Genomic DNA, 24,613 nt, shown 5'->3' on the forward strand with positions numbered 1-24,613 from the left:
ACCATTAGCCTATCACCGTCTCCACCATTTAACACAGTGCACATGATTAGTCTCTCATCCTCTCATCCATTTAACACACCGCCCACCATCAGCCTATCATCTTCCCCTCCATTTAACTCAATGCCCACCATCAGCCTATCATCCGCTCCTCCATGTAAAACAACGGCCACCATCAGCCTATCATCCTCTCCTCCAGGCAACACAATGCCCACCATCAGCCTATCATCCTCTCCTCCATGCAACACAATGCCCACCATCAGCCTATCATCCTCTCCTCCATGCAACACAATGCCTACCATCAGCCTATCATCCTCTCCTCCATTCAACACAATGCCCATCATCAGCCTATAATCCTCTCTTCCCTGCAACACACCACACACCATCAGCCTATCATCCTCTCTTCCACATAAAACAGTGCCCACCATCAGCCTCTCATCCTCTCCTCCATGCAACACTGTTCCCACCATCAGCCTATCATCCTCTCCTCCATGCAGCACAACACCCACCATCAGCCTCTCATCCTCTCCTCCATGCAACACTGTTCCCACCATCAGCCTATCATCCTTGCCTCCATGCAAAACAACACCCACCATCAGCCTATCATACTCTCCTCCATGCAACACAACGCCCACCATCACCCTAACATCCTCTCCTCCATGTAACACAATGCCCCCCATCTGTCTATCATCCTCTCCTCCATTTAAGACAACGCCCACCATTGGGCTATCACCGTCTCCCCCAGTTAACACAGTGCCCACGATTAGTCTCTCATCCTCTCATCCATTTAACACACCGTCCCCCATCAGCCTATCATATTCCCCTCCATTTAACACAATGCCCACCATCATCCTATCATCCGCTCCTCCATGTAAAACAACGGCCACCATCAGCCTATCATCCTCTCCTCCATCCAACACAATACCCACCATCAGCCTATCATTTTCTCCTTCATGAAACAGAACACCATCCAACAGCCTATCATCCTCTCCTCCATGCAACACAGTGCGCACCATCAGCCTATCATCCTCTCCTCCCTGCAACACACCGCACACCATTATCCTATCATCCTCTCTTCCACATAAAACAATGCCACCATCAGCCTCTCATCCTCTCCTCCATGCAACACAGTTCCCACAATCAGCCTATCATCCTCGCCTCCATGCAACACAACGCCCACCATCAGCCTAACATCCTCTCCTCCATGTAACACAATGCCCCCCATCTGTCTATCATCCTCTCCTCCATTTAAGACAATGCCCACCTTTGGCCTATCACCGTCTTCTCCATTTAACACAGTGCCCACGATTAGTCTCTCATGCTCTCATCCATTTAACACACCGTCCCCCATCAGCCTATCATCTTCCCCTCCAATTAACACAATGCCCACCATCAGCCTATCATCCGCTCCTCCATGTAACACACACCAACATTCAGCCTATCATCCCCTCCTCCATGCAACGCAAGAGCCACCATCAGCCTATCATCCGCTCCTCCATGTAACACAACACCAACATTCAGCCTATCATCCCCTCCTCCATGCAACGCAAGAGCCACCGTCAGCCTATCATTTTCTCCTTCATGAAACACAACACCATCCAACAGCCTATCATCCTCTCCTCCCTGTAAAATAACACCCATCTTCAGCCTATCATCCTCTGCTCCATGCAACACAACTCCCAGCATCAGCCTGTCATATTATCCTCCATTCAACACACCACACACCATCAGCCTATCATCCTCTCCTCCATGTAAACCGACGCCCACCATCAGCCTAACATCCTCTCCTCCATGTAACACAATGCCCGCCATCTGTCAATCTTCCTCTCCTCCATTTAAGACAACGCCCACCATTGGCCTATCACCGTCTCCTGCAATTAACACAGTGCCCACGATTAGTTTCTCATCCTGTCATCCATTTAACACACCGTCCCCCATCAGCCTATCATCTTCCCCTCCATTTAACACAACGGCCACCATCAGCCTATCATCCTCTCCTCCATCCAACACAATACCCAGCATCAGCCTATTATCCTCTCCTCCATGCAACACAACGCCCACCTTCAGCATATCATCCTCTCCTTCATGAAACACAATACCCACCATCAGCCTCTCATTTTCTCCTTCATGAAACACAACACCATCCATCAGCCTATCATCCTCTCCTCCATGCAACACAGTGCGCACCATCAGCCTATCATCCTCTCCTCCATGTAAAATAACACCCACCATTAGTCTATCATCCCCTCCTCCATGCAGCACAACACCCACCATCAGCCTATCATCCTATCCTTCATGAAACACGGTGCCCACCATTAGCCTATCATACTCTCTTCCATTCAACACAATGCCCATCATCAGCCTATCATCCTCTCCTCCATGCAACACAGTTCCCACCATCAGCCTATTATCTTCTCCTCCATATAACACAACACATACCATCAGCCTATCATCCTCACCTCCATGTAACACAACACCCAGAATCAGCCTATTATCCTCTCCTCCATTTAACACAACGCCCACCATCAGCCTATCATCCTCCCCTCCATGTAACTCAACACATACCATCAGCCTATCATCCTCACCTCCATGTAACACAACACCCAGAATCAGCCTATTATCCTCTCCTCCATTTAACACAACGCCCACCATCAGCCTATCATCCTCACCTCCATGTATCACAATGCCCAGAATCAGCCTATCATCAGCTGTTCCATGTAAAACAACGCCCACCATCAGCCTGTCATATTATCCTCCATTCAACACACCACACACCATCAGCCTATCACCGTCTCCTCCATTTAACGCAGTGCCCACGATTAGTCTCTCATCCTCTCATCCATTTAACACACCGTCCCCCATCAGTCTATCATCTTCCCCTCCATGTAAAACAACGGCCACCATCAGGCTCTCATCCTCTACTCCATGAAACGCAGTGCCCACCATCAGCCTATCATTCTCTCCTCCATGCAACACAACGCCCACCATCAGCCTATCATTCTCTCCTCCATGCAACACAACGCCCACCATCAGCCGAACATCCTCTCCTCCATGCAACACAACACCCACCATCAGCCGATTATCCTCTCCTCCATGAAACACAATGCCCACCATCAGCCTATCATCCTCTCCTCCAGGCAACACAATGCCCACCATCAGCCTATCATTCTCTCCTCCATGCAACACAACACAAACCATCAGCCTTTCATGCTCTCCTCCATGTAACACAACACATAACATCAGCCTATCATCCTCACCTCCATGTAACACAATGCCTAGAATCAGCCTATCATCTGCTCCTCCATTTAAAACAACACCCACCATCAGCCTATCATCCTCTCCTCCATGCAACACAATACCCACCGTCAGCCTATCATTCTCTCCTTCATGCAACACAACACCAACAATCAGCCTATCGTCCTTTCATCCAAGCAACACAATGTCCACCATCTGCCTATCATCGTCTCCTCCATGCAATACAATACCCACCTTCAGCGTATCATCCTCTCCTCCATTCAACAGAAAACCCACAATCAGCCTATTATACTCTCCTTCATGCATCACAATGCCCACCATCAGCCTATAATCCTCTCCTCCCTGCAACACACCGCACACCATCAGCCTATCATCCTCTCTTCCACATAAAACAATGCCACCATCAGCCTCTCATCTTCTCCTCCATGCAACACCGTTCCCACAATCAGCCTATCATCCTCGCCTCCATGCAACACAAAGCCCACCATCAGCCTAACATCCTCTCCTCCATGTAACACAATGCCCCCCATCTGTCTATCATCCTCGCCTCCATTTAAGACAACGCCCACCATTGGCCTATCGCCGTCTCCTCCATTTAACACAGTGCCCACGATTAGTCTCTCATCCTCTCATCCATTTAACACACCGTCCCCCATCAGCCTATCATCTTCCCCTCCATTTAACACAATGCCCACCATCAGCCTATCATCTTCCCCTCCATTTAACACAATGCCCACCATCAGCCTATCATCCGCTCCTCCATGTAACACAACACCAACATTCAGCCTATCATCCCCTCCTCCATGCAACGCAAGAGCCACCATCAGCCTAACATCCTCTCCTCCATGCAACACAACACCCACCATCAGCCTAACATCCTCTCCTCCATGTAACACAACACCCACCATCAGCCTATCATCCTCTCTTCCATGCAACACAACACCCACCATCAGCCTATCATCCTCTCTTCCATGCAACACAACACCCACCATCAGCCTAACATCCTCTCCTCCATGTAACACAATGCCCACCATCTGTCTATCATCCTCTCCTCCATTTAACACAACGCCCACCATTAGCCTATCACCGTCTCCTCCATTTAACACAGTGCCCATGATTAGTCTCTCATCCTCTCATCCATTTAACACACCGCCCACCATCAGCCTATCATCTTCTCCTCCATTTAACTCAATGCCCACCATCAGCCTATCATCCGCTCCTCCATGTAAAACAACGGCCACCATCAGCCTATCATCCTCTCCTCCATGTAACACAACACCAACATTCAGCCTATCATCCCCTCCTCCATGCAACGCAAGAGCCACCATCAGCCTAACATCCTCTCCTCCATGCAACACAACACCCACCATCAGCCTAACATCCTCTCCTCCATGTAACACAATGCCCCCCATCTGTCTATCATCCTCTCCTCCATTTAAGACAATGCCCACCTTTGGCCTATCACCGTCTCCTCCATTTAACACAGTGCCCACGATTAGTCTCTCATGCTCTCATCCATTTAACACACCGTCCCCCATCAGCCTATCATCTTCCCCTCCAATTAACACAATGCCCACCATCAGCCTATCATCCGCTCCTCCATGTAACACACACCAACATTCAGCCTATCATCCCCTCCTCCATGCAACGCAAGAGCCACCATCAGCCTATCATCCGCTCCTCCATGTAACACAACACCAACATTCAGCCTATCATCCCCTCCTCCATGCAACGCAAGAGCCACCATCAGCCTATCATCCGCTCCTCCATGCAACACAATACACACCGTCAGCCTATCATTTTCTCCTTCATGAAACACAACACCATCCAACAGCCTATCATCCTCTCCTCCCTGTAAAATAACACCCATCTTCAGCCTATCATCCTCTGCTCCATGCAACACAACTCCCAGCATCAGCCTGTCATATTATCCTCCATTCAACACACCACACACCATCAGCCTATCATCCTCTCCTCCATGTAAACCGACGCCCACCATCAGCCTAACATCCTCTCCTCCATGTAACACAATGCCCCCCATCTGTCAATCTTCCTCTCCTCCATTTAAGACAACGCCCACCATTGGCCTATCACCGTCTCCTGCAATTAACACAGTGCCCACGATTAGTTTCTCATCCTGTCATCCATTTAACACACCGTCCCCCATCAGCCTATCATCTTCCCCTCCATTTAACACAACGGCCACCATCAGCCTATCATCCTCTCCTCCATCCAACACAATACCCAGCATCAGCCTATTATCCTCTCCTCCATGCAACACAACGCCCACCTTCAGCCTATCATCCTCTCCTTCATGAAACACAATACCCACCATCAGCCTCTCATTTTCTCCTTCATGAAACACAACACCATCCATCAGCCTATCATCCTCTCCTCCATGCAACACAGTGCGCACCATCAGCCTATCATCCTCTCCTCCATGTAAAATAACACCCACCATTAGTCTATCATCCCCTCCTCCATGCAGCACAACACCCACCATCAGCCTATCATCCTATCCTTCATGAAACACGGTGCCCACCATTAGCCTATCATACTCTCTTCCATTCAACACAATGCCCATCATCAGCCTATCATCCTCTCCTCCATGCAACACAGTTCCCACCATCAGCCTATTATCTTCTCCTCCATATAACACAACACATACCATCAGCCTATCATCCTCACCACCATGTAACACAACACCCAGAATCAGCCTATTATCCTCTCCTCCATTTAACACAACGCCCACCATCAGCCTATCATCCTCCCCTCCATGTAACTCAACACATACCATCAGCCTATCATCCTCACCTCCATGTAACACAACACCCAGAATCAGCCTATTATTCTCTCCTCCATTTAACACAACGCCCACCATCAGCCTATCATCCTCACCTCCATGTATCACAATGCCCAGAATCAGCCTATCATCAGCTGTTCCATGTAAAACAACGCCCACCATCAGCCTGTCATATTATCCTCCATTCAACACACCACACACCATCAGCCTATCACCGTCTCCTCCATTTAACGCAGTGCCCACGATTAGTCTCTCATCCTCTCATCCATTTAACACACCGTCCCCCATCAGTCTATCATCTTCCCCTCCATGTAAAACAACGGCCACCATCAGGCTCTCATCCTCTACTCCATGAAACACAGTGCCCACCATCAGCCTATCATTCTCTCCTCCATGCAACACAACGCCCACCATCAGCCTATCATTCTCTCCTCCATGCAACACAACGCCCACCATCAGCCGAACATCCTCTCCTCCATGCAACACAACGCCCACCATCAGCCGATTATCCTCTCCTCCATGAAACACAATGCCCACCATCAGCCTATCATCCTCTCCTCCAGGCAACACAATGCCCACCATCAGCCTATCATTCTCTCCTCCATGCAACACAACACAAACCATCAGCCTTTCATGCTCTCCTCCATGTAACACAACACATAACATCAGCCTATCATCCTCACCTCCATGTAACACAATGCCTAGAATCAGCCTATCATCTGCTCCTCCATTTAAAACAACACCCACCATCAGCCTATCATCCTCTCCTCCATGCAACACAATACCCACCGTCAGCCTATCATTCTCTCCTTCATGCAACACAACACCAACAATCAGCCTATCGTCCTTTCATCCAAGCAACACAATGTCCACCATCTGCCTATCATCGTCTCCTCCATGCAATACAATACCCACCTTCAGCGTATCATCCTCTCCTCCATTCAACAGAAAACCCACAATCAGCCTATTATACTCTCCTTCATGCATCACAATGCCCACCATCAGCCTATAATCCTCTCCTCCCTGCAACACACCGCACACCATCAGCCTATCATCCTCTCTTCCACATAAAACAATGCCACCATCAGCCTCTCATCCTCTCCTCCATGCAACACAGTTCCCACAATCAGCCTATCATCCTCGCCTCCATGCAACACAACGCCCACCATCAGCCTAACATCCTCTCCTCCATGTAACACAATGCCCCCCATCTGTCTATCATCCTCTCCTCCATTTAAGACAATGCCCACCTTTGGCCTATCACCGTCTTCTCCATTTAACACAGTGCCCACGATTAGTCTCTCATGCTCTCATCCATTTAACACACCGTCCCCCATCAGCCTATCATCTTCCCCTCCAATTAACACAATGCCCACCATCAGCCTATCATCCGCTCCTCCATGTAACACACACCAACATTCAGCCTATCATCCCCTCCTCCATGCAACGCAAGAGCCACCATCAGCCTATCATCCGCTCCTCCATGTAACACAACACCAACATTCAGCCTATCATCCCCTCCTCCATGCAACGCAAGAGCCACCGTCAGCCTATCATTTTCTCCTTCATGAAACACAACACCATCCAACAGCCTATCATCCTCTCCTCCCTGTAAAATAACACCCATCTTCAGCCTATCATTCTCTGCTCCATGCAACACAACTCCCAGCATCAGCCTGTCATATTATCCTCCATTCAACACACCACACACCATCAGCCTATCATCCTCTCCTCCATGTAAACCGACGCCCACCATCAGCCTATCATCTTCCCCTCCAATTAACACAATGCCCACCATCAGCCTATCATCCGCTCCTCCATGTAACACACACCAACATTCAGCCTATCATCCCCTCCTCCATGCAACGCAAGAGCCACCATCAGCCTATCATCCGCTCCTCCATGTAACACAACACCAACATTCAGCCTATCATCCCCTCCTCCATGCAACGCAAGAGCCACCATCAGCCTATCATCCGCTCCTCCATGCAACACAATACACACCGTCAGCCTATCATTTTCTCCTTCATGAAACACAACACCATCCAACAGCCTATCATCCTCTCCTCCCTGTAAAATAACACCCATCTTCAGCCTATCATCCTCTGCTCCATGCAACACAACTCCCAGCATCAGCCGGTCATATTATCCTCCATTCAACATACCACACACCATCAGCCTATCATCCTCTCCTCCATATAAACCGACGCCCACCATCAGCCTAACATCCTCTCCTCCATGTAACACAATGCCCCCCATCTGTCAATCTTCCTCTCCTCCATTTAAGACAACGCCCACCATTGGCCTATCACCGTCTCCTGCAATTAACACAGTGCCCACGATTAGTTTCTCATCCTGTCATCCATTTAACACACCGTCCCCCATCAGCCTATCATCTTCCCCTCCATTTAACACAACGGCCACCATCAGCCTATCATCCTCTCCTCCATCCAACACAATACCCAGCATCAGCCTATTATCCTCTCCTCCATGCAACGCCCACCTTCAGCCTATCATCCTCTCCTTCATGAAACACAATACCCACCATCAGCCTCTCATTTTCTCCTTCATGAAACACAACACCATCCATCAGCCTATCATCCTCTCCTCCATGCAACACAGTGCGCACCATCAGCCTATCATCCTCTCCTCCATGTAAAATAACACCCACCATTAGTCTATCATCCCCTCCTCCATGCAGCACAACACCCACCATCAGCCTATCATCCTATCCTTCATGAAACACGGTGCCCACCATTAGCCTATCATACTCTCTTCCATTCAACACAATGCCCATCATCAGCCTATCATCCTCTCCTCCATGCAACACAGTTCCCACCATCAGCCTATTATCTTCTCCTCCATATAACACAACACATACCATCAGCCTATCATCCTCACCACCATGTAACACAACACCCAGAATCAGCCTATTATCCTCTCCTCCATTTAACACAACGCCCACCATCAGCCTATCATCCTCCCCTCCATGTAACTCAACACATACCATCAGCCTATCATCCTCACCTCCATGTAACACAACACCCAGAATCAGCCTATTATCCTCTCCTCCATTTAACACAACGCCCACCATCAGCCTATCATCCTCACCTCCATGTATCACAATGCCCAGAATCAGCCTATCATCAGCTGTTCCATGTAAAACAACGCCCACCATCAGCCTGTCATATTATCCTCCATTCAACACACCACACACCATCAGCCTATCACCGTCTCCTCCATTTAACGCAGTGCCCACGATTAGTCTCTCATCCTCTCATCCATTTAACACACCGTCCCCCATCAGTCTATCATCTTCCCCTCCATGTAAAACAACGGCCACCATCAGGCTCTCATCCTCTACTCCATGAAACACAGTGCCCAAGATCTGCCTATCATTCTCTCCTCCATGCAACACAACGCCCACCATCAGCCTATCATTCTCTCCTCCATGCAACACAACGCCCACCATCAGCCGAACATCCTCTCCTCCATGCAACACAACGCCCACCATCAGCCGATTATCCTCTCCTCCATGTAACACAATGCCCACCATCAGCCTATCATCCTCTCCTCCAGGCAACACAATGCCCACCATCAGCCTATCATTCTCTCCTCCATGCAACACAACACAAACCATCAGCCTTTCATGCTCTCCTCCATGTAACACAACACATAACATCAGCCTATCATCCTCACCTCCATGTAACACAATGCCTAGAATCAGCCTATCATCTGCTCCTCCATTTAAAACAACACCCACCATCAGCCTATCATCCTCTCCTCCATGTAACACAACACCAACATTCAGCCTATCATCCCCTGCTCCATGCAACGCAAGAGCCACCATCAGCCTATCATCCTCTCCTCCATGCAACACAATACCCACCGTCAGCCTATCATTCTCTCCTTCATGCAACACAACACCAACAATCAGCCTATCGTCCTTTCATCCATGCAACACAATGTCCACCATCTGCCTATCATCGTCTCCTCCATGCAATACAATACCCACCTTCAGCGTATCATCCTCTCCTCCATTCAACAGAAAACCCACAATCAGCCTATTATACTCTCCTTCATGCATCACAATGCCCACCATCAGCCTATAATCCTCTCCTCCATGTAACGCAATGCCCCCCATCTGTCTATCATCCTCGCCTCCATTTAAGACAACGCCCACCATTGGCCTATCGCCGTCTCCTCCATTTAACACAGTGCCCACGATTAGTCTCTCATCCTCTCATCCATTTAACACACCGTCCCCCATCAGCCTATCATCTTCCCCTCCATTTAACACAATGCCCACCATCAGCCTATCATCTTCCCCTCCATTTAACACAATGCCCACCATCAGCCTATCATCCGCTCCTCCATGTAACACAACACCAACATTCAGCCTATCATCCCCTCCTCCATGCAACGCAAGAGCCACCATCAGCCTAACATCCTCTCCTCCATGCAACACAACACCCACCATCAGCCTAACATCCTCTCCTCCATGTAACACAACACCCACCATCAGCCTATCATCCTCTCTTCCATGCAACACAACACCCACCATCAGCCTATCATCCTCTCTTCCACATAAAACAATGCCACCATCAGCCTCTCATCTTCTCCTCCATGCAACACAGTTCCCACAATCAGCCTATCATCCTCGCCTCCATGCAACACAAAGCCCACCATCAGCCTAACATCCTCTCCTCCATGTAACACAATGCCCCCCATCTGTCTATCATCCTCGCCTCAATTTAAGACAACGCCCACCATTGGCCTATCGCCGTCTCCTCCATTTAACACAGTGCCCACGATTAGTCTCTCATCCTCTCATCCATTTAACACACCGTCCCCCATCAGCCTATCATCTTCCCCTCCATTTAACACAATGCCCACCATCAGCCTATCATCTTCCCCTCCATTTAACACAATGCCCACCATCAGCCTATCATCCGCTCCTCCATGTAACACAACACCAACATTCAGCCTATCATCCCCTCCTCCATGCAACGCAAGAGCCACCATCAGCCTAACATCCTCTCCTCCATGCAACACAACACCCACCATCAGCCTAACATCCTCTCCTCCATGTAACACAACACCCACCATCAGCCTATCATCCTCTCTTCCATGCAACACAACACCCACCATCAGCCTATCATCCTCTCTTCCATGCAACACAACACCCACCATCAGCCTAACATCCTCTCCTCCATGTAACACAATGCCCACCATCTGTCTATCATCCTCTCCTCCATTTAAGACAACGCCCACCATTAGCCTATCACCGTCTCCTCCATTTAACACAGTGCCCATGATTAGTCTCTCATCCTCTCATCCATTTAACACACCGCCCACCATCAGCCTATCATCTTCCCCTCCATTTAACTCAATGCCCACCATCAGCCTATCATCCGCTCCTCCATGTAAAACAACGGCCACCATCAGCCTATCATCCTCTCCTCCATGCAACACAATACCCACCATCAGCCTATCATCCTCACCTCCATGTAACACAATACCCACCATCAGCCTATCATCCTCTCCTCCATGCAACACAATACCCACCATCAGCCTATCATCCTCACCTCCATGTAACACAATACCCACCATCAGCCTATCATTCTCTCCTGCATGCAACACAACACCAACAATCAGCCTATCATCCTCTCCTCCATGTTAAACATCCACCAGCAGCCTATCATCCTCTCCTCCATTTAACACAATCCCCACCATCAGCCTATCATTCTCTCCTCCACGCAACTCAATGCCCACCATTAGCCTATCATCCTCTCCTCCATGCAACACAGTGCCCACCATCAGCCTAACATCCTCTCCTCCATGCAACACAGTGCCCACCATCAGCCTATCATCCTCTCCTCCATGCAACACAGTGCCCACCATCAGCCTATCATCCTCTCCTCCATTTAACACAATGCGCACCATCAGCCTATCATCCTCTCCTCGCAACACAGTGCCCACCATCAGCCTATCATCCTCTCCTCCATGCAACACAGTGCCCACCATCAGCCTATCATCCTCTCCTCCATTTAACACAATGCGCACCATCAGCCTATCATCCTCTCCTTCATGAAACACAGTGCCCACCATTAGCCTATCATACTCTCTTCCATTCAACACAATGCCCATAATCAGCCTATCATCCTCTCCTCCATGCAACACAATGCCCACCATCAGCCTATCATCCTCTCCTCCATGCAACACAGTGCCCACCATCAGCCTATCATCCTCTCCTCCATGCAACACAATGCCCACCATCAGCCTATCATCCTCTCCTCCATTTAACACAATGCGCACCATCAGCCTATCATCCTCTCCTCGCAACACAGTGCCCACCATCAGCCTATCATCCTCTCCTCCATGCAACACAGTGCGCACCATCAGCCTATCATCCTCTCCTTCATGAAACACAGTGCCCACCATTAGCCTATCATACTCTCTTCCATTCAACACAATGCCCATAATCAGCCTAACATCCTCTCCTCCATGCAACACAGTTCCCACCATCAGCCTATTATCTTCTCCTCCATGTAAGACAACACCCACCATCATCCTATCATCCTCTCCTCCATGCAACACAACACCCACCATCAGCCTATCATCCTCTCTTCCATGCAACACAACACCCACCATCAGCCTAACATCCTCTCCTCCATGTAACACAATGCCCACCATCTGTCTATCATCCTCTCCTCCATTTAAGACAACGCCCACCATTAGCCTATCACCGTCTCCTCCATTTAACACAGTGCCCATGATTAGTCTCTCATCCTCTCATCCATTTAACACACCGCCCACCATCAGCCTATCATCTTCCCCTCCATTTAACTCAATGCCCACCATCAGCCTATCATCTGCTTCTCCATGTAAAACAACGGCCACCATCAGCCTATCATCCTCTCCTCCATGCAACACAATATCCACCATCAGCGTATCATTTGTCCTTCATGCAACACAACACCAACAATCAGCCTATCATCCTCTCCTCCATTTAACACAAAGCCCACCATCAGCCTATCATCCTCTCCTCCATGTAACACAATACCCACCGTCAGCCTATCATTCTCTCCTGCATGCAACACAATATCCACCATCAGCGTATCATTTGTCCTTCATGCAACACAACACCAACAATCAGCCTATCGTCCTCTCATCCATGCAACAAAATGCTCGCCATCAGCCTATCATCCTCTCCTCCATGTTAAACATCCACCAGCAGCCTATCATCCTCTCCTCCATTTAACACAATCCCCACCATCAGCCTATCATTCTCTCCTCCACGCAACACAATGCCCACCATCAGCCTATCATCCTCTCCTCCATTTAACACAATGCGCACCATCAGCCTATCATCCTCTCCTCGCAACACAGTGCCCATCATCAGCCTATCATCCTCTCCTCCATGCAACACAGTGCCCACCATCAGCCTATCATCCTCTCCTCCATTTAACACAGTGCCCACCATCAGCCTATCATCCTCTCCTCCATGTAACACAGTGCCCACCATCAGCCTAACATCCTCTCCTCCATGTAACACAATGCCCACCATCAGTCTATCATCCTCTCCTCCATTTAACACAACGCCCACCATTAGCCTATCACCATCTCCTCCATTTAACACAGTGCCCATGATTAGTCTCTCATCCTCTCATCCATTTAACACACCGCCCACCATCAGCCTATCATCCTCTCCTCCATTTAACACAGTGCCCATGATTAGTCTCTCATCCTCTCATCCATTTAACACACCGTCCCCCATCAGCCTATCATCTTCCCCTCCATTTAACACAATGCCCACCCTCAGCCTATCATCTTCCCCTCCATTTAACTCAATGCCCACCATCAGCCTATCATCTGCTCCCCCATGCAACACAATGCCCACCTTCAGCCTATCATCCTCTCCTCCATGATACACAATACCCACCATCAGCCTATCATCCTCTCCTCCATGTAAAATAACACCCACCATCAGTCTATCATCCTCTCCTCCATGAAACACAGTTCCCACCATCAGCTTATCATCCTCTCCTCCACATAACACAACACCCACCATCAGCCTGTCCCTCTCTCCTCCATGTAAAATAACACCCACCATCAGCCTATCATCCTCTCCTCCATGTAACACAACACCCACCATCAGCCTATCATCCTCCCCTCCATGTAACACAACACCCACCATCAGCCTATCATCCTCCCCTCCATGTAACACAACACCCACCATCAGCCTATCATCCTCCCCTCCATGCTACACAGCACTCATCAATTATGAACGGCCTCTCATGTCAAAAACTGAGAATAAAGACTGTGCGCGGTCATACTGGGCTGAGAAACCGCTAACGGGATTGCTAACGGTGCTGCTCAGTTACTGCCCACCATTGCGAGTGCCAGCATTGGGAACTGTGTGAATTTTAAAAAAATACTATGCTTATTTTTTAAATCATGATCTCTCACAAAATATCAAACGACCACTCATGGAACCCTATTTGGGAAACTCTGGATCAAAGTGTTCCTAACATTGCTATGCTCCAGTAATGATTAGGGTCGTGCTAATTGGGTCATGAACAAAATGATTGATTTAAGTAGCTGTTCTTGAAACTGATGGTGTGGGACTTCAAACTTTTGTACATCTTGCACAATCGTAGTTCTGAGAAGATGTCCTGTCAAGATGCTGGGTATTTTTGATGATAGACATTGCCTTCTTGAGGGAGCACCTCATGTAGTTCCAAAAGGTATAGATAAAAGGTCAATGTATAACTTTCTTTTCTCATTCACTTGTCAGTTTACTAATGCAAAGTAAAATGTCACCTAACACTTACTGGTAAAAAAGCCTGGAGAAATGAAGAAAAAAAATTAGCTTGAGTTATTAAACAATATTATCTGAGTATCCTTGTTGTTATGTGCTCTCTGGGCCTGGGCTGGATCTGGACTGCACTGGACTCCCAATTTTTTAGAGCACCTGAGTTGGTCAATTGTAGTTTAATGAGATTCATTAATTGTTTATATTTCCTTGTTATGTTTATTTTGATAGGCTTGGGGTTTCCATGTCATTTGCAGTATTTAAGCGCATGCTCCGTCTGGGGGTCCTAGTTTTGAAAATGTTACATCTCAGGATGTCACTTGGCCAAGCCATCAATGTTCTGTTGGAATTCTCATGTATAAATTCCAGTCACCCGATAGTCTGCAGTTTCTCCACACCTGGGTTCCATCATTGCCAGTGTACACTGAGACATTGATTGGCTAAGATGTGAATTGCGATAAATGCATATAGCTGTTGATATACAACTATCCTTGTTAATCATAAGAATAACAGACAGTGTAGTGGTTAGCTCAATGGTTTACAGAGTCAGCGACCTAGGTTCAATTCCCGCCACTGCCTGTGTTTGTACGCTCTCCCCACGACTGTGTGGGTTTCCTCCCACAGTCTGACGGTGTGCAGCTTAATAGGTTCATTGGTCACAAGGGTGTAATTGGACAGTGGGGGCTCGTTGATTTGTGCTATATCTCTGAATAAAAAGAAATTAATTATATCAGAACAGTAAACCAAGTTCAGGATAATGTTACAGAGGCTAAATGAGTTGGAACATAGAATAGTACAGCACTGGAACAGGGCCTTCAGCTCACTATGTCTATGCATGATATCAGCTAATCACATCCATCTGCATGTAGTTGATCCTTAGATCCATGACACTTTCATATGTCTATTTACAGGTTTTTCTTAAATCACCTTTACACTTTCGCCTTAAGTGCATGCCCTCTAGTACTTGGCATTTGCACCCTAAGGAAAAGAGTCTATCTGCCAATATCTATGCCTCTCCCTGTTTCTGTTTACACTGTCAGGTCACGCTTTAGCCTCTGACACTCCAAGTTTGTCTAACCTCTCCTTATAACTAATAAACTCCAATCTAGTCAACACACTGGTGAACCTCTGACCTTCTCTAAAGCCTTCACATCCTTCCTGTAATGTGGTGAACAGAAGTACTCCAAATATGGGCTTACCAAAATATTACACAGCTCCAGTTACTTAGATGTATTTACTGCTTACGAAATTTATTGAAGGACATTGCGACTAATTATCACTTTTTTGAACCTGTTGGTTAAATTTAAGCTCGGCAGAATGAAAGAGAGATATTTTTTTCGCCTTTGCATTGATGTGCAGAGAGGTACATTGGTGTGCCAAGGGATGCACTGGTATCCCATCCCAATCTGTTTCCATCTGCCAATCATCCTTCATCTCCTTTTGTTTCACCACTGCCTTTCTCCTCTTCATATGCCATCTCCCCTCTCCACTTCTCAGTCTGATGAAGGGTCTTGGCCTGAAATATCAGCAATATTGTTGTAAGTTTTCTTTGCACTCTGTCCAGCTTAATGACATTTTCCCTATAATACACCCTCACCAATGCCCTGTACAAATGCAACATAACATCCAAATGCTCATACTCAATGACCTGACTGGCATGGACAGATGAATGGCTGACAGGTAGGAGGCAGCAAGTGGAAATAAAAGTGGTCTTTTCTGGTTGGCTGCCAGTGAGTAGTGGTGTTCCTCAGGGGTCAGTGTGGGACCACTGCTTTTCACATTGTTTGTCATTGAGTTAGATAATGGAGTTGATGGCCTTGTGCAAAGTCTGCAGATGGTATGAAGATAGGTTGAAGGGTAGGTAGTGCTGAGGAAGCAATATGATTTCAGCAGGACTTGGACAAATTGAAAGTTGGGCAAAAAAGTGGCAGGTGGAATATGGTGTTGAGAAATATATGATAATTCATTCTGGTAAATGCAACAATAGTGTGGACTATTATCTAAGTGGGGAGAAGGTTCAAACATCAGAGGTACAGAGGGAGTTAGGAGTCCTCGTGCAAGACTCCCAGAAGGTTAATTTACAGGTTGAGCCTGTGGTAAAGGAGGCAAATGCAATGTTGGCATTTATTTCAAAGGGAATAGAATATAAAAACAAGGAGATAATGCTGAGGCTTTATCGGGCACTAGTCAGGCTACATATAGAGTATTGTCAACAGTTTTGGGCCCCACATCTCAGAAAGGATGTGTTGTCATTGGAGGGAGTCCAGAGGAGGTTCATGAGGATGATTCCGGGAATGAAGATGTTAACATAATAGGTGCATTTAGCAGCCTTGGGCCTGTACTCACTGGAATTTAGAAGAATGCATGGAGATCTCATTGAAACCTACCAAATTTTGAAAGGACTAGACAGAGTGGATGCTTCCCATTGTGGTGGAAATTAGAACTAGAGAGCACAGCCTCAAAATTGAGAGGTGACCCTTTAAAACAGAGGTAAGGAGGATTTTTTGTCGCCAGGGTAGTGAATCTGTGGGATGCTCTGCCACAGACTGTGGTGCAGGACAAGTCTGTGGGTATATTTAAGGTGGAGGTTGATTGTTTCCTGATCAATCAGGTTATAAAAGGATATGGCGAGAAGGCTGGTGTATGGAGTTGAATGGGTTCTGGGATCAGCAATGATGAAATGGCAGAGCAGACTTGAAGGGCTGAATGGCCTAATTCTCCTATGAGTTTTGGACTGCCGAACTGTGGCATGTCAACTGCTTTCTTCACAATCCTGACTACCCTTGATGGCACTTTCAAGGAACTACCTGGATATCCTTGTACTCCTTGGTCCTTTTACTCTGCAGCACTGCCCAGGGCCTTACCAATCACCGTGGAAGTCTTCTCTGACTTCCCGGAAAATGGCAGCACCTTACACTTAACTGAGTCAAATGTTGTTTGCTATTCCTCAGTCCACTTACCCATGATCCTCCAGTAACAACATTTCCCACCAACACTCAATACTCAAAGAGGCATGGCCCATATTGAGGGCATCTTCAAGGTGTGGTGCCTCGAGAAGGTGGCATTCATCACTAAAGACCCTCGTTATTCAGAACATTCCCTCTTCACGTTATTGTGATCAGGGAGGAGGTACAGGAAACTGAAGACATACACTCAACACTTATGATAGGTTTTTTCTCTGCACCATCACTTTGCTGAACAGTTCATTTACCTATGAACAGTACCTCATTATCGTTTTTTTTAGATTTTCTTTGCCACAGTAATTTTTATGTCACATGCTGTAATTGCTTCCACAAAGCAACACATTTCACAATCCACATCAGTGATAATAAACCTAATTTTGCCTGTGATATCATCTATTTCTGTGCCACCTGAAAACATACTAACCATGTCATCCAAATCATTTTTATCAATGATAAACAATAATATCCATAGCCCTAATCCCTGTGGAGCACTGCTACCCGCAGGCTTCCATTCTGAAACACAAACAACATTCAATCATTCGTTGCTGCTTCCTACCATCAAGCCCCCATGTATCCACTTAACTTGCTTTTTCTGGATCCCATCTGATCTTCAGGTTAAGCTTCTACGTCTGACCTTGTCAAAGGCCTTGCTAAAATCCGGAGAGACTCTGCTCTCTTCAGAGGCTGCTGTCTGAACTCCATAAGTGTGCTAATAATGAATAGAACCCCACCAACACTCAATACGCAGAGTCGATTGCTTGCACTTTTCTATAAATGCTGCCTGACCTGCTGAGTTCCTCCAGCATGTGTGTGTGTGTGTGTGTGTGTGTGTGTTGCTCATTTATACAGCCAGCAGAGGGCGGGCGATCCCCATTATTGAAATTTCTGAAGCGACGATGGAGACAGCAGAGGGTTAAAATGTGTGTCCATTGTTTGAAACTAATTGGTTTCGAAGTTTAGAAATCTATGAAACGATTGTGTTTAGTTGTGATGAACAAAAATGACACTTTTCACCCATTTGCGGTTTGGCAATAAAGATGAGGTCGTAGCCACAGAAGAGTTCTTGTCAAACTTGAGTTGTTTGACCTGATGGGGAGGGCACTGCCGGGCGAATTTGTATTAACAATAATATAACTGGATTGAAGTTGTTCTGGCCAGCGTGAAATACCCTTCACGCTTGTGAATAATGAATTCCCTCAGAGGATTTATTTCTGTTTGTTTTTAATATAAAACCTGCAATACTTGTAAGAAAAAGCAATAAAATTGCTTTTTAAGTTTGGGAATTTATAAAATCTATTATCACGGCTTTCACTCACTCGTAGGCTCCAGGTCATCCCGGTCGGTTATTACTTTGAAAAGAAAACAAAAACGCTATAAAGATTCCGTGGGTCGGGCAATTCCTGTGGACAGTGAAACAGGCTGAACAGAGTTCTAGTTTAAACAGAGTTCAGTCTTTTGGTCAGAATTTGTTATGAATGGGCGGGCATTCCAGCCACATTTTAGGGGCTGCCATAAATTTGGGGACTGTTAATCGCCTGCGCCTCAGTTTCAAGGAGATATTAATAAAAATGACTCAGTAAACAGCAAAAGAGGAACGCAGGGTACTGCCTGCAAACGCAAATGTCCTAGAAAATGGGCCAGATCTTGTAATAGAGTCTCGTGCATGAAGGAAAAACAGCAGAAGAAAAGTTACCGCGGTTGGTCTCAACACGTCCTGGGACATTCTTGGGAGAACGAAAATGTCAGTCTTAGCTTTCAACTTGTTGATTTGTTGAAAGTCAACGTCATCCGCGTATATTTAAACCTCTTCCTCCCACATCTGATATTTACATGCGGCAGCCCACATTTTTCACCAGAGTCTGGTGTATTTTCTTTTTTTCGGGGGGTTGCTTGAGACTTGCAGGAGCAGTGCGATGGCTCTGCCAGACAACCCCGGCGAGCTCCCGAACGGCGAGTCCGCTTTCCCGGCCGTGGTGGAGTTGAATGTCGGCGGGCAGGTGTATGTGACCCGCCACCGCACGCTGGTGGCCGTGCCCGACTCCCTGCTCTGGCACATGTTCAGCCGGAGCAGCCCCAAGGAGTTGCCGAAGGACAGCAAAGGCCGGTTCTTCCTAGACCGGGACGGTTTCCTATTCCGCTACATCCTGGACTACATGAGGGATCTCAGGCTGGTTCTGCCGGATTACTTCCCCGAGAGGTGCAGGCTGCAGAGGGAGGCGGAGTTCTTCCAGCTTCGGGAACTGGTCGGTCAACTGGGCGCCAAGGATGGCAAGCTGGGCTCGCTCAGCGAACGCTGGAGGGGCGAGCAAGAAGGCGGCAAAGAGGTGGAGAAGGGCAGCCCGCTGACGCCGTCTCTCCCGCTGTCGCCCCCGCCAGCAGACAGCACCCAGCCCAGGAGGTCGGGCTACATCACCGTGGGTTACCGGGGCTCTTACACCATCGGACGGGACTGTCAAGCCGATGCCAAATTCAGAAGGGTAGCCAGGATTACCGTGTGCGGCAAGACTTCACTGGCTAAGGAAGTGTTCGGAGAAACCTTGAACGAGAGCCGGGACCCCGATCGCCCTCCCGAGAGGTACACATCCCGCTACTATCTCAAGTTCAACTTCCTGGAGCAGGCGTTTGACTTGTTAGCCGATGCTGGCTTCCACATGCTAGCATGTAGCTCTACCGGGACCTGCGCCTACGCCAGTGACCAGGGAGAGGATAAGATCTGGACCAGTTACACCGAGTATGTCTTCTGCAGAGAATGAGCGAGCCGGACGGCCAGTGAAACCAACCTCTCCCAAAGCTACGATGCCCCTATTTCGTTCCTACGACCTGGACTGTCCCTACAGAATAGGGCTTCACTTAATCATTCGTGTGAATGTGCGTGAGAAAGTGTGTACTAAGGTAGAACAGTTTAGCAAGGTGCGCCGTGTGTGTGTGTGTGTGTGTGTGTGTGTGTGTGTGAGAGAGAGAGAGAGAGGAGAGAAAGAGATAGGGGGAGAGAGGGAGGGAGGGCGGGAGAGAAAGAGAGAGAGAGAGAGAGAGAATAGTAAGGTAGAACAGTTTAGCAAGGCACAGGAAACCCTAGACGTCCAAACACAGCGTCCACGAGCACAAGAATAATAAAAGCGTTGCTACTGGAAACGATGGTTTAAATATGCCGTTTTATTGATCCAGATAAGAAGCTGGCAGCCTCCCAGAGCGACGGTTTTACCACTAGTGCCGAGGGGCGCACGCAAATAAAACGCTTAACCATCAGCCGTCTTTTCCGTTTCTTAGTTTTTACATACTGCTCCGCTAGCTGACGTGCCGGCAGGGTACTGTATTTTCATCTGAATGTAGAAGCAGCTGTGTTGTTGGTGTTCCGGGCAGAGGGGCAGCAGATCTCCAAATTTCGTCATGCAGACCTCTGCTTGCATCCCCAGCGTGGTGTCCATCATGTCAAATACGACAATATTAAACACAAAAAACCGGATCCAAGAAACTATGTAACCGTTTATTATACGTCGCAGTTGTATGCACGCTGTTTGTAGTGTGCATTGACTTTTCGAAGTCCGAAAGAGTGTTTAACCTCGCTTTCCACCCTGCCATTTTGAAAACTGTATAGGCGAAGCTTAAACTTGCACTTCCAGGACAAGAGCTCTCAAAATGGTATGATTATTATCACGATTCGATTTTGTGATAGCGGCAGTTTGTGTCACTGCAATTTTATAGGATATAGGATTTAAGTCATTTGAATAATAATGCAAATTGTTTCTATATATCTAACAGGAAGTTTCTCTTCCTCATTTATTGCTTGCTGTAAAATGAAGCATGTTAAAAAAAACTTAATATTTCTCATTAAGAACGAGACGACTAGTCAAGCATGGAGACCAAATGTAGAATCACCGTATTGGTTTCTTGGTTTCGATATTCAAAATTATTACCTCGAAATCGGGACCAATATTGCACTAGAATAGTGTTGGAACCTGCTTTTTCTTTGTAATTGCATAAATATCTGTCAGAGTGCAGAAATAGAAACGGCGATTGTGAAAGACAGGACTGGCTTGTAAAGAAAGGGGAAAAGAAAGGACTGTCAAGGGAATTTAGAAGCTATGTAAAAGCAGTAGCAAAAGCTCAGGGCGCAAATGTGGAGGACAAAGGCGGAACTTAGTAAGGGATTCTGAACTTCTGTGTAGTCACAGTTCCTGGGCCTGACATTTGATAATCAGGGTAAATGACTTGAATTTCATTTAGATTATAGATTACCATCATCTTGTTTCTTTCCTGAAGAGTCCTTCTCTGGCAAAGTCCTTTTGCTCTCCGCTGATAGTAACCACCTGCTGGGACTTGTCAGTCTGTGTTCGCACAGTTAGCAGTGTTGGCAAGTTATTGTGATTGTTGTGTCAGGTCTGGCTAAACTGAAGAATTAAGTTCAACAATGGGAAAAATATCTAATTCCATGCTAAAGCCAACTCCCATGGTTTCAAAGTTTTAAATTATTGGCAGTGATCTAATATGGGCACACTTTTAGAACTGTCCAAAAGAAAACAACTAATCATTCCTGCTTTCACCTTTCACTCTTGACTATCCGTTATTTGTGGCTTCTAGGTGAGAGCTCGAGTAGCAAGGCATCTTTAAGATGGTCATTGTTTACCTCCTGTCCCATTCTTACTGCCGCTGCGTCAGTGGACTTTTACAAAGTAGCCGGGAATGGTTCAGGCAGGACTGACTGTTTACTCTGGAGTTATGAGGTTCTTTGTAGGCATATTAGTCTTTATTTAAAGTATGCTCACAAACTGACAAAATATAAAGCAGTTGCAGAAATCAGTTAAAGCAGATGGAGCACTTAGTAGTGTGATGGTTTAATTCCAAGCTCTGTTTATGGACTGTTTAAAACAGCATGGATTGATATAACTCTGGATGGAATTGAGAACTTTTATTATAAAAAAAAGGGGGACGTCGTGTCAATAGAGAAAAATAATGAGCAATTAGTTGGGCCTTTAAAATCAAATAATTAAATAACGTGGTTTAAATTTCCCGGCTTTTGTGTTAATTTCAACTATTGCCAACATGTTAAGTGCTAGTTATAGCTCAGTGGATATTTGCATTAAGTAAGTTATATTAGCCTATATTTTTGAGCACCACTCCAGTACTCAAAAATATAGGCTAATACTTCTATGTAGTTCCCAGTGAATACTACATCACTAGAGATATCATAAATTGCGAAGCCAAAAACCTGCCACACTTTCCACTATTGTTCCACAGTGCTGTTTTGAAGCAGAGCAGAGGAATTGTTGTCACTTTTGGCCAATATTTATTAGTTATTCAAAAGATTAACTTTCTAACTTACTTATTTAAACCCACCATCCCTGCTGTGACATAGGCCACTGACAGCAGTTTGCCATCTTCTTGACAAAGGTTTTCCCTTTCCCAGAGATGGGGTTTTTGGAGCTTCTATTGGCATTTTTGTAGCTCTGGGTTTTTAGTGGGATGTGTTTGCTAACCCCATACTGAACCCTCCTCCTTTCACAGCTGAGCTTGGGATCATCCATGCTGGAGTTAATAGATTGTCTGCTCATTAATATAAAGCTGCTTGTGGCATTAAGATATGCACAAATTCATAGTGATACTTCATCACTATAGTAATAACAATCCAGAGAATTATTTCATTAACTAAAGCAATTTGAGGAATCTAGAAGACATGAAAGTGACTATATCGATTAAAGTATTTTCTTTTACTACCATCTGGGAGCATACAAAAGAGAAGCTCTATTGGGAAAAAAATAATAATCATCCTTACATCTGCATTTAATACTTGGTAAATGTGCTTCCATCCAAATTAATCCATTCACAGAATGGCAATTGCCTAGAGATAAAATCCTAAAAAGATTGTACTACCTGAAGGGATGTTTTATTTTTGGGAACATTTTATTTTAAATGGAGGAGTTTAAAAAGTGAGGGGCAAGTAAAGGGCCAGTCATTCATCAGAAAATACAGAATCTCACAATTATTTTGGAGCAGTTTTAGCACTGATACATTATTAATGAGCAGAAGAAAATGTGTCTTTTTAAGTTATTGAATAAATAATTTCACCAGGTGAGACAGAAGAGTTAAGCCCAGAATAGCGCTTCAAAGATCAGGACTAGAAATATAAGTTCAAATAAATTTAATGGAATCTTACATAATAATTAGCTTCCTTGTTCAGGGATGGAATAGTGGTTGAAAAAAATCCAGCAAAATGAAAGTTTAGCAGTTCCTATAAGAGGCAACATCTGCTTTGTCAGTTTAGGAATAAGATTAAAGTGGTATTTTCACTCTTTACCAGACATCCAAAATGTAGTTACTTTGATGTACTAAGATTGAGATGTAATTTTGTTTTATTAAACACTTATAAGACAGTGAGATGTTCTACTAAAAATGTTTCTGTTTAAAAATGCATCTTCTTAGCCATTTCTTGGTGATTTTTTTGTCACACCGATTTTAATTAAACACTGCTTTTCAAAGTGGTTCTTTTATTGTTGTCTGTTATGTTATTGTAGTGAACTATTTCTGTCATCTCTTTACTTTGCTTATCATCAGGGATGAGTATGACACTTAGATTTTTCAACATGGTTTTTATATATATATCATTGTATTGTATAAATATTAGGAAGTATTCCCTGTCATAGTTTCCTATCCTGCAAGCCTAGCATGGAAAAGTTGTCTTTTCAACTTTTCCACACCCTTTCCTTTGAAGCTTTGATTCCTTTCATGTTGATGAATTACTAAACAAAGTCACAGGCAAAATGAGAATTGTTGAACTGTCTA

General features: G+C 46.2%; 1 protein-coding gene across 1 annotated transcript; it reads left to right on the plus strand.

The window, feature by feature from the left end:
• Positions 1 to 19,129: 19,129 nt before the first annotated feature.
• Positions 19,130 to 24,312, plus strand: LOC132394359 (BTB/POZ domain-containing protein KCTD12-like). The gene has a single exon (XM_059970413.1). It carries the CDS (start codon positions 19,750 to 19,752, stop codon positions 20,587 to 20,589), a length of 840 nt encoding a protein of 279 aa, XP_059826396.1. The 5' UTR covers positions 19,130 to 19,749; the 3' UTR covers positions 20,590 to 24,312.
• The last annotated feature ends 301 nt before the right edge of the window (positions 24,313 to 24,613 follow it).

The sequence above is a fragment of the Hypanus sabinus genome, chromosome 5 (genome assembly GCF_030144855.1).
Source record: "Hypanus sabinus isolate sHypSab1 chromosome 5, sHypSab1.hap1, whole genome shotgun sequence".
Classification (NCBI taxonomy): domain Eukaryota; kingdom Metazoa; phylum Chordata; class Chondrichthyes; order Myliobatiformes; family Dasyatidae; genus Hypanus; species Hypanus sabinus.

Coding starts and splice junctions, on each gene's coding strand:
- LOC132394359 (XM_059970413.1), top strand. CDS start 19,750: ATGGCTCTGCCAGACAACCCCGGCGAGCTCCCGAACGGCGAGTCCGCT.